Here is a 12,203-nt window from a genome sequence, read left to right as displayed (position 1 = left end):
GAAAGATTCAGCAGAGTCATAAGTTGGGCTTGGCTCAAAGAGGAATAAGAACAAAGAGTGAAGAGGCTGCTTTGCCTCATGAGGGTCTGTCTGGCAATGCTTACCCTGACTACCACAGAGCATTATTCTGCTGTTCATTCTTGCCACCAGTAAGAAATACACCAGTAAGAAAGCCACCACTAGGCACAGTAGGAGAGAAAACACTACTAAACAAATTCAGGGTCATTTCAGAGGTCTGTTTATTGGCTGCAGGGTCCGACACTTTCTGCACTGCTGCCGTACGCAAAGTCAACTCCAGTTTTGGTGCACAAAGGTTCTCCTTGCTCTTTGTTCAAAGGGCTCAGTACAGCGCCAGCGTGATTTTCAACCCATCATCTTTTAATCAACACCGATGATCAATGAGGCAAAAAAAAACCCCAAACCATGCAACATGTGTTAGTCTGATAAAATGAGGCGGAGAGTATTTATATATTTACACAGAGAACGTTCAACACTGTAACCTGCTTGCAGCCTTGTATTATCTTGACCAAGCATCCAAACAGCTACATTCTGGTGTAAAACACTCTTTCGTTTAAGGTTTGGTGTAAAAGCTACTTATTTCACAATGCCTTTAACTGGATTCTACCGCATCTATTTGTGACACAGAATTCCTACACACCAGCACCACACACTTTCAGTCATACCTCACGAAACAAGATAAGGCATTCGCAGACATCTGACTGCTGTGATCACCAGAAATCCATTTTCCAGAGCTTTCAGCCATGACCTTAGGAGACCATGAGAGTCTTTCAAACACGAAGGGTGAGTCCATAGGAGACGGCCAGTTCTTCCGAGAACTCTTAACTTGTCATTTCTTGTTGCTGCTACACATAATACAGACAGAATTTAAGACTATTCATTTCTTAAATAAAAATTTGTTCTTAAACCCCACTGGATAACAACAGGGTTTAGGCACTTCTGAAGATTTTATCTTATATCTATCTTTAATAAGGGGAGGCTTTAGACTACAAAATACGGGGCAAGCAATCATCTGGAAAGGGAAAAAGTAATGATTGGAAGAAGCAGGTCGATAGTCTAAAAGCGTAGACTGTTTATGTGGACTTCACATCCCCAGTGACCAGATGGGATTCTGTACGTGAGGGCCTGCCAGAAGAAATCTGTCTGGAGAGCCAAGGACTTCACTGTTTTAATTTACAATTGGGGTAAGAATAGACTTTGGGAAAACTATTCTACTGTGGAAAGTCAACCCTGCAAACAATTATCTTTTCAGGAAAGGACACCATGTCCAGAAACAAAAAACCAAGTAACAGCGATCCAGAGCCCAATGTGCTCAAGTCTTGTAAACAATGAAGACCAGGAGTATAAAAAGAAAAGGAACATGAACCCACACAAACCAGATTATCCAAGACAGCTGAAAGATTTGTGGTGTTTCTGAAAACATCATCTTCTTTAACAAGGACACCTGGAACCCACCCTGTGCTGGCTGGCAATAAGAGAATGCAATTTCACATACATGGTGGTCCCTAAGGTAGAGCAATAATCTGCTAATACAAAATAAGTGATTTAAGATCTTTCTTTAGAAGCAAAGGCTTTTTACTTGTTAAATTGATAGCAGTGAAAAAGCTGTTAAGGGTGAAAAGATCTACATCCTTGCATTTGACATCTATCAATGTGCATCGTCTATGGAGAGGTTCAAGTGGTAAGCCTCCATTTTCAGAGGGAGTGAATGGGCAGAAAGGTGGAAAGAGTTAAGTGAATAATGAGGTATGCTGGGATTCTGTAAAGAAATAAAGCTGTTCTGCAAAGCTTCTCAAATTCGTTAACTGAGCTGCATTCTCAAGCATCAACACAACTAAAGAAAACCACCGTGCTCTAACAGTTGAGACACTGACAGCCACAGCTGTTCTGGTATGCAGAACATGCCAGTTCGTTCCTCAGCAATTATTTAAATGGCCAACAGAGGCTCAAAATGGTTTACTGTTCGGAGCTACAGAATTAAAACTCCTCCAAATTAAAAGGGCGAGAGGTTCCTATTAACATTCCCTTTTATTTTTTGCTATAGTGCACTAGCATGCAAAGGGCCCAGCTGTAACACCTTGACCCAAGCAAAACTCTTCCCTGTCTGTCTATATGAGGACAACAAATCACAATTTTCAAGGTTTGTTTGTTTAAAAGCAGAACAAAACATGGCATTTGTTTTCCACCACTTGAAGACAGAAAGTAGGAACCAGGGGCTATACATGAGAAGTCTAAGTCTGTTGTTTAGGGAGGAATAACTGAGAATCTGGCACATCTATCTGTTTCCAAAAAGCACTACTAACATTCAGTAGACTACCTGACCTCTGTTTTCTATGAATGTCCATCTGGGCACACCTGTAGCCCTTTTCTACTAAAAAAGGTGAGTCTTTGACCTACCGACAGCATATCCACTATCAAGATACAAGAAATACACTGGCTTTTTTTCAGGACATTTACATTGCAGCCCTTCAAAAACTACACATCAAAATCCACCCATGTAGATGTAACAAAGCAGACAATACCTTCTGTGTAATAGATTTGGGATCTGAAATATCCTTTCTGTAATCTTGCCTTTGTACTAGTGTACTAGTTTGGAATAATTCTTCGTTTGCTCTGAAATCCTATGCAGCAAGATTTGACCCGTCTTTCAGATCACATGAAATTAAGCTACCTAAAGGTAATACACGATATCAAGAAAGCATTACAAATCACTGTCGACTGAGAGGTATTCAGGCACCTACCACTTTGGTTCCAATCTGGATACATTTCCTTTTCACATGTGTTATTCCTCTGGCTGTTTGACTGAAAGGTATCAATTGTCACTAGTAGTACGAATATTAATCCTCCCTCCCTTCCCTCACCAATGAATATTTAAAGGAAAACCGAGCACTGGTTTGCCCAGCCCAGCAGTATGTAAGTGTAGAATAAGGAGCATCTTGAAAGGCTTCAGAGTAGGACTGGTCTTCCACCTAAGAGCGGTTTCATTCTCAGCATGAGCACAAGGGAGAATATTTATAACAACCAACATTAGGCACACAACCCAGGGATCTCTGGTAAGCACCGAGGCTGCCCAGCAAGTTCCTGGAGAGGGCACTTCAGCTGCTCATTTAGGACTCCACCTCAGGACGCAAGCCCAGGCACCCCAATTACCCGCCTCAGGTTTGACCGTGCAAACACCCTCACACGCACATGGGAACAACCGCACGCTCCCGCGGAGCAAAGTTCAAAGGCTGCAAGGTGAAAAGTGACCGTGCTGAGAATGACAAAGCGAACGTTTTTCTAACGCTGTTGCAAGGCATTTGAAGCAAGCTAAAAACTGGTCAGCCTCCCCTGTCATGCACTTGTGCTGCCCGTGTTAGAAATGCCATCGATCTGCGCAAAGGCGACTGCTGCTAGGCTCAGCCTCAAATGAAAAAAAGACCTCCTCACCATGCTGGATTCACCGCGCTGCACTGAATGATGAAGTTAGTCTACCTTTATGCTGAAGGGGAGCTATTCACATGGAACCTGGCCTGAGGAAAAGAAAAAAGCAGAAAGTCCTATTTGAGAGGTTGTGCCATCATCCTCTCTGTTGAGAGAACAACAACAAAGCACTTTGGGAAAGGCTGAGTATGAGGGAGACTAAGGTCCAGGCTCAGAGCACATGCCATTTGGTTACTGTGGCAATAGCATTAAGTTTAGGTGCTCGGAGTCTGAAAAGTGACAAAAATGGCATCTTCGCTCTCCCTCTGTGCGTGTATTGGAGTCTCACGTGCTGTAAGCGGCACGCTACCCCACCCATTGCTGTGCCAGTCACGCAGGCGTAAATAAACTGAAGTATTGACTGGCTCCCGTATCAAAACAGTGAACCAGACCGTAGTAGTCTCAGTATTCAACCATTTAGCTTTCAAATGTCAAGGACAGCAGAGTTTGGCTATTTAGAGAAAGCTGCATTTTACCTGTAAACATAAGGCTTTTTTCCTGAGAGCTCCTGACACACCACTTTTCAGACCTCCCACTGTGCAATTTGTAGTCACTTTTCAGAGCAGAATTACATTTCAATCTTCTGTCTTTCAAGAAAACTCTCTGCGCTTCAGCACACAACAATACAGAAAAACACCACCAGGAGATGAAGAATCCGGGCAAGCTGCCCAACCATTAATCAGCTCTCATGCCCTCCTTGGCTACAAACTCAAGGACGACTCTACATACCCTGAAGTTCAGTGCATGCAGGAGGGTGTTGGTTATTGGTAAGGTTTTTAGGTTTTGGAGTCCAATTATGGTCTCCTATTTTTCCACTTTGGACTCAAACTTGTATCAACTCAGCTAACAGAGAGAGATAAGCAGCATTAGTACTGGATATGAACCCTGGCTTTACTATAGCAGCACATTTTAGCCTGCCTTTCACTGGCTCATTTTCTTAGCCAGTTCTTGAGGATGAAAATGTTGCTGTTCTTTGGTAGATATGGATAATCTGTAAGCAGAGTTCACCTGTCCTAACACTGACACATGAACAAACGGGAACATTTTCAGCCTCTTTTAAGCTCTGACCTGACCCGCTGCACGTACCAAAATAGCGACGTACCCTTGTAGCATCTTTTTTCCTTTTCCTCCCACAGTAGGAAATTTTTCTCTCATCCCTTCAATCCCCATACATACACACTCACACACACGTTAAGCCAAACCGACAAGGACAGTGTACGGGCCAGAGTCTATGGAACGACGTTCATTAGTACGTCATTATGAAATTCCCAGGTTGTTTCTCTCAAATAATATAAAGTTTTACACATTTTGTACATATCGTTGGTTTCTCAGTTATATAAAGTAAACACAGTAACAAACTGTCCATGAAGCGTTGACTCGTTTTAAGAACAGCCCCTTCTCGTTTTATCTTGCTGAAAGTCCTCTTCCAGTCAGAAACGCTCGAGTGATGTACTGCAAGTGTGCATATGGTGTGTGACAGCAGAGGAAGGAAGAAAGAGGCACTTTTGATCGGCTGGTATTCTTGGACTTCCCTTTTTCCTACGGAGGTTTATGTTCTTGACACTAGATGGTAGTGTTAGCACAGAAAACCGCTGTGGTGAGGCACTTGGCAACAAGGCTCCAAGGCAGTGCCCGCTCTCTGCTATGTCATCAGAATTGGTTTCTGCCGCACTTCCAGGATATCTGGGCAAGGGAGAGAAACAAAGAGATAGAGAAAACTTAGGATGCTCCTGGAAGGAGCCACAGCATCAGAAAGCACAAAGAACTGGAGATGCAATTGTGGATTGCGGCACAGTCCCCGTTACACCGCTAAAGGAATTTAAAACGCAACAAGCACGCAACTTTGACTGTTAACTAAATCCAATTTAATTCCTCCCCAGCTGCATCCCACTTGAGAGGCGGTAAGCCACAAATATATCCCATCACATAGAGATGACAGCTAATCTACTAAATATCATTTATAGCGGAATGAAGCAACAAGTGTCAGATGTAGAATGGCGTAATCTTCCAGATAAACAAGTGGAATTGCCATGACAGGAGATGCCAAGGGGTTTCCCTTTCTTGAAGGGAAAAATACACCATCCTCAAGGCCCCCTATGGAGACTTTTGGCTCTGAAGATGTGGGCACAAATAATTCAATTGTTTCACCAGTTCTAGAGCCCAAAGCCTACATTTCTGCACTCAGCTGCCACAAAAAACATTTTATTGGCTCCTCAGCTCCATATCATAAAATATTTGTAATAATAATAGGCATCTTTCCACATGTGGACACTAAACCCAACACACTGGCATAGCAGTACATAGAAATATCCAGAAACCAGGCCGCTATGTCCTTTCCAAGGCTACACAGAGAATAAAGAACACGGGAAAAGGGAGCACATGCTTAATTAACAGGCTGATCACACACAGCTGCACAAAGAGGATGACGTGAGTAAAAATTGATCCACAGCTCCAGAGGCCTCGAGCCACACTTGTAAAGAGTGAAACACAGCAGAGTGAGTTCAGTGAAGGGCCACAAAGATGATTAAGGGATTGGAGCATCTGACATACAAGGAGAGGCTGACAGAACTGGGATTATCTAGCATGAAGAGAAGGCTTAGAGCAAAGGAAGTCTTATCAATACGTATAAACTACAGACATTTTAAAATGTACTTCGATGACTATCACTAGGATTTTAATTGCTTAGTACAGGCTTCCTAAACTACCCAAGAGAGATGAGCATCTTTCTCACTTTACCCTGCCCCACGTGTAATGCTCCCGCTTGCTGGAAAGCTGCCGCTGGCACAAATGCATCAATTACAAAAAGGCACTGGAAATGGGCTCCGCCTGATGTGCCGAGCTAAAGCAAACATGGGTAGTGAAAAACTGGAGATTAAAATTCTGCCTTACAGCCCAGACATTTCATGTCCTATTTCTGTGCATCTCAATATATACACCAACTCCTGCAACTGTATGTTAAACAAATTAAATCCAAAAAAGGATGTTCAAGCTCAAAGCAAATATTTGAGCATGAAGGCATTTACGCCACCCACTTGAGTGAATACTAAATGCCAGCAGGAACAATACATCTTCTGTGAAGTCCAAAATGCGTGTGGTGGGAGAATGAGTGAGCTTGATAACACCAGCTAACTAGCTGTAAGATTATGAACACAATTATCATAAGGAGTAATTATGTTTTTTACTGAAACATTGTTCAAAATCCACCCTTAATTACTGAGGATCAATTTTTACTGGAATCCATAATTTTTACTGGAATCCATAATTTCTTCTAAATTGAAATCAATCCCTACGTGCAGTGAAAGGGCAAAAGTAGAAATACCTCTTTGCTAAGTGTAATTTCCACCTCTACCTTACCGGCTACAATTTCCTTCTCTGTGGAGTAAGAGCCAGTGTACCTTTGCAACAGGCTCTGAGTTCTCAGCCTGCAGTGAGAAGACTGCAGCTATCACTATTGCACTAGCATCGTAAAACTGATGACATTAATACCCATACTATCTTCTCATGTCTTTCAGCAGCAGATTAACCTGTTTAACAAGAGATTTCCCAGCTGCTCTCCTCTTAGCTACCTCTCAGGAAAAGTCTGCAAATAACCATTGTGTAACAGATCGGTTTTGTTTTCAGGTGTGTTCTCTTTTTAGACCCAGACAAGAAAAAGCAGGCACTAATCAAAAGCTCACGGTCCAGACAAACCTACTCAGAACTCATCCGAGCTGCAGGATGGGAAGAGAAGGAAACAGATTAAATTCTTAGAGGAGTTACTAGTTATAAGGATCTCCCAAGGACAGAGATAGGACTTTACATGGTCCTGGGATCATGGCTTTATTCTGGTCTCGATTGTGGAGCTGAGCAATAGCTTTGCCTAAGAAACTGCTGTGCAGCTGGATCAAACTTTCTTTCTGCCCACAATGGTCAATGATGAAATATTTCAAGGCTTCACTTCAGAAGAATGAAGAGAATGGACAGTAACACTAGTAATGCCCATATAAAAGAAACTTCCACTGCACTTAGATAGAGAGCCCTTAATTGCTGCTGCTTTCTCAGTTTTCAGACGTATCTCAAGAGTCCTGTGGGCACCCCCATACTGCAAGCTGTATCCCTGAAAGACTGGCAGGCTTGCTGATGGATAGAGTTCAAACAGACCAGTTGTTTTTCCCTAGTCCACCTGTATCTGTAGGCTGATGAGTTATCTGGATGAAAAGTCAGAATTTCAGTACTGCCTGTAGATTTTAAAACCCAAATTATTGTGCTATCCTAGCCCAGCTGAACAAATGCAGAGTTGTCTGTCATCAAGGTAGTAACTGGCACAGTTAGACCAACAACATGGGGAACTCTGATTATTCATGGTAGAACACACAAGCATTACTATGTCTAGCTGAAGACAGACTATGGGCATCAGTCTGAACACTCTGATCAGTCCAAGCAACTTACATGGTGTGCTGGTTTGACTGAAAATGGGTTAATTTTCTTCATGCAGTTAGAAACCCTTATTTTCTGCACAGAGTTAATGTTTTTAATTGCTCTGGTCTGAGAGCCAAGGACACTCTGAGCGCTCTGCCCACAGGTGTGAGGCATGAAGGGGCAGAGCTTGACTGACATCCAGACTGATCAATGAGAGTATTCCATCCCATTAGCATCATGCTCCAGATTTAAGTGTGGGGCCTTCTGGTTGGCTCTTCTGCTTTCTCTTGCTTGCTCTTGCTAATGAGCCAGGGGAGTTCAGTCGGGACATTTAGCTCAGCCTTTTGCCATCCTGCAAAGGCCTCTGGGCTTTGCTGCCTTTTTCCTCTCTTTTTCTCTCTCTGGGATCGGCTTTAGGACCAGGTGTGGCTTGCTGGGACTGGCTGCTCAGTTGTGGACAGAGTTCATGAGGAATTGCCTTGAGTATCTTTCATTTCTATTTTATATATATATATATATATATAAAAAATTATTAGTAGTGTATTAGCATTTTGTTATTTTATTAAACTGTGTTTATCTCAATCCAAGTTTCTCCCTTCCCTTTTGATTCTTTCCCTTGTTGGGGGGCTTGGGGGAGGGGATGAGCGAGCAGCTATCCTGGTTGTATTGCTAGCTTGGGTTAAATCACGACACATGGAAACGAGATCTAAGAGTCCAAACTGACAAAGGTCACTCCAAACTCCAGAGCTGCCTTTCTGTTACCCTCTCAGTCACAGGTCTCTGCTACAACTACTGCTGTCAGTGGATGGGCTCACAATGAGTCGCCTTGCACCCCTGAGATGGACGAAGCTTGAATTCCAGTATTAAAGGAACTAGTGTTCTTCTGGAAGTTTGTTACAACATTTTACCCACTTGTTTGAATTGTCACCGAGCAAAACTGGCCCAAAGCCAGAGAAAAAGGTTGACACTGTTCCACTTGTTCCTACGCATTTGCTGCTACAGTATTTTCCCTACAGAGAAATACTCGTTCCTCTGTCTTAACAGTGAAATACCACAATGCAGAAGGCTGTCTTGGAATCAAAGGATGCTCTGTTTATGAATAATACAAATTAAAATGTACCTGTTAAAATTCGATGCAATGGCAAAGTGACGTAAGTTAAGTGTGCATAGAGTAGAAAGTTTTCATCTGTTCTGTTCAGCTTCAGCCAGGAGCCCACCAGAGACCGTCCTGTTCCAGATAAGGACCGCGACCTCAGATTTGTTGCATTGTGCAGATCTGTAAAGGTAGAAAACAGTAAGCTTAGAGTCATTATGCTTCCTGCATTTTACTGGAAGACCCAATGAAAGCTTCTGAAAGTCAAAAAAAGAAAAGCCTACTAGGCATTGTCTAGAGAAATCACATGCAGGTCACTATTATTAGTATTTTCTTTTAATCACTCAGATCTGGCCTAGCAGAGCATTTACATTGGAATTAATGAATCATAGCAGCAGCTGGCAGCAGTGGTAAACCATTATTCTACAAAAACCCATCAGTAGGTGAACTGAAGTCAGCTTTCCCACTCATGATATGAAAATTCACCACTGCAGTTCCTGAGCGAACACTGGTAGGACACTCAGGTTTCTGGAATTTGTAAGAAAATCTCATTTTAGTTACTTCTCCATTTAGAAATCTCATATTGGAATAAATTCAGCTTCCTAGCATAAGCTGTTAAAATATTTCTCTATTTATTTTTAGGACCAGAAACAGTAAGGTCAAAGCATTTATAAGTGAAACTACACTTCCTAGTATTTCATATGCGTGCTATGAAATGTCTGGAAAACCTGGAATTTGTTCACTTCTGTAAATAGGTTAGAAGGAAGACAAAATGAAAATAATAAGAATGTTCATCGTTATGATTAAGTATGCTAGGATCAGACCCTGCAAAACAATAGTGAGCAGACACTACCAACACCCATGGGGGGTGCTGGATAAATGCCTTGAACTCCATTCTACCCTGTGCAGCCTCCAAGAGAAAGATATCAAAAGCAAGACTCCACCCGGGAAAGCTGCCCTTCTCCCACACTGCAGAGTAACTGACCCAAGCCCTACTCCTTGCCTAGTAAAACATGCTAAAACACTTCTCATTTGAAGTAACAGATGCTTTGACTAGGCAAATGAAGGAGAAAGAGATGAGGAAAGGTTTGTGCTGATGGAACCCTGAATTAGTTAAGTTGCACAAAATTTGAATTAAACTTTATCAATTAAGCTTGCTTTCTAATGTGCAATTTCTCATTAGCTAAGCTGCTCCAGTACCACTAATAGGCAATACCTTCGCTACTACAAACAGAACTTGTGATCTGGAAATTACCTTTGTGTTATCTATTAGCATGCCAACAGATACTTAAGGTTTTTTTGGTTTTTCTACCAAATTGGTTTTAATCATATTAGAAGCAGTTTGGACTTTGACACTTTCAAGTTTCCCACCTTACAAAACTGCAATATGGTCGAATTGATACACTATATTCTGAATCAGACTCAATTTTTTATGTTGATGCTTGTCTCATATTAAGTAACTAGAATTCAAAGGAAGAGTTCCACAAGGCGTTAAACCATTATATAAACAAATTTGTTAGGTTTTCTTTTTAGAGGGTTCAGAACTGATTCAAAGCCAGTTGAAGTAAATACCTTTTCACCAACTTTCCCCAGCTCTGGATCGAATCCGGGAATTCAAAGAACTTGCCCATGAGAGCACGCTCTACCCCACTACATTGTGACTACTGGGAGAATTCCACCTGAGAGTGTGGTATCTGTGACATGGGGAGGATCTTTCCTGCTCAAGTTGCTCTCAAATGGGTTTATATAAAAGGGGAGGTAAGCTTTAAGTATACATAGGAATTATTTTTCTCCAGTCTTCAAAAAGATGCTAAGCCTGTGAACAACCCCATTTTCAGAGTGGCATGGCATTGGGCTTTCTGTGGAGCTCGTTTTTTTCACACTGCAAATGTTTTGGAAAATCCAGCATTAGGATCCCTCTGTGCCCTCTCCAGACAAGTCTGTTCAGCTGATGTTACTTCTCTCACCTCCACCATCATCATCTCTGAAGAATTCCTCACTGTCATTTGCTGAGTGGGATTTTTTCATCTCAGCAATTCGATTTCGTGGCACTTTCCTCTTGAGGGATGGGGAGAAAAAAGATGGGCGATTGTTGCGTTCTGGGGTTGGCGGTGTGCTGAAAGAAGTGACCTGAAAGGGGAACAGAGGAAATGCTAGAAAAAGTTTTGTTTAAAAAGTTCTGTGCTTCTAGTAAGAAATAATCAGTCTCAATTACATGCCTTAAGGCTGTCACATGCATAAAAATCAGAATCACGACTGGTGCCTAGCTGTAAGTTTCATCAGAGTGGCCGGAGAATGTCAATCATAGTCATCTCAGCTTCAAGACAATCATCAAGATGAAAATATTTTGATATATCATCTCAATGGTTAAGTGAATAATGAAAAACCTCTCTCCTCAGCTGATCACTTTTAACAAGGATTTATAGTCATTTAAAGGAACAAAATTAATAATTTAGGCACCAAGAATGACAATCTTATTTTTGCATGTTGAAATTCAGAAGACTTAATAGCCTAAGAATACATTGGACTGGACATGCTAAAATTGTGCATCTTCATTTCTTTGGCAAACACAGGGCAGCAGTTTCCCTGCTTAGAAGGATGCCAAACGAGATCACTGTGGAAGGTCACAGTGTCTCTGCCAAGCAGGGTCACATGGCAATTACTTAACCCAAGATGCTGACACAAAAGTGAAGGCAACGTACTGAAAGCAATGTGCAAAAAAAACCCATCAAGACAATTAAATTAAACAGTATTCCCTGAAAACAAAACAAACCATTTCAGAACATATATGAGGCCTCGGTACTTATTTTAAAAATGTTCTTTAAGCTCCAATGATTGTTTGCTGCTACCCTTACCTACAGTCATGCTGAATAAAGCTATAGCTAGATGAAAAGTTAAATGTATTCACGAGGTGTTAATGTCTACATCTTATTATTTGCAGTCTCTCAGAGAAAGCAAAAGTAACTACAAATCTACATATGTAGATTATATTTCAACACAGGATGGAGAAAAACAAGCTGAGATGCCCCTTATGTTTTAGTTAGTCTAAGTGACAACAAGCAGAAGGATATAATTGTCTATGGCGAAATACAGGTTAGAGATGAAACTATAGAGACACTCCTCCTTCAGAACATTATGTGCTCTCCAGTAAACCACAATTATAGTCAACCATCCCTATTTCAGAAAGAATGGAAATGCAGTGCTTATGTACCAGTTTTGCTAGAAATATTTT

General features: G+C 41.6%; 1 protein-coding gene across 2 annotated transcripts in view; it reads right to left on the bottom strand.

The window, feature by feature from the left end:
- Positions 1-221: 221 nt before the first annotated feature.
- Positions 222-12,203, bottom strand: part of KIAA0930 — a 95,120-nt gene continuing 83,138 nt past the window's right edge. For both annotated transcript variants that reach the window (XM_082059116.1, XM_082059117.1), the window contains exons 8-10: positions 10,939-11,101; positions 8,999-9,154; positions 222-5,163 (exon numbers count right to left, since the gene is read on the bottom strand). In XM_082059116.1, the coding sequence (XP_081915242.1) occupies positions 5,123-5,163; positions 8,999-9,154; positions 10,939-11,101 (360 nt within the window). In that variant the 3' untranslated portion in view covers positions 222-5,122. The remainder of the gene's footprint in view (positions 5,164-8,998; positions 9,155-10,938; positions 11,102-12,203) is intronic.

The sequence above is a fragment of the Streptopelia decaocto genome (assembly GCF_964273445.1).
Source record: "Streptopelia decaocto genome assembly, chromosome: 1".
NCBI lineage: Eukaryota > Metazoa > Chordata > Aves > Columbiformes > Columbidae > Streptopelia > Streptopelia decaocto.
This window is presented reverse-complemented; position numbering and strand designations above follow the sequence as displayed.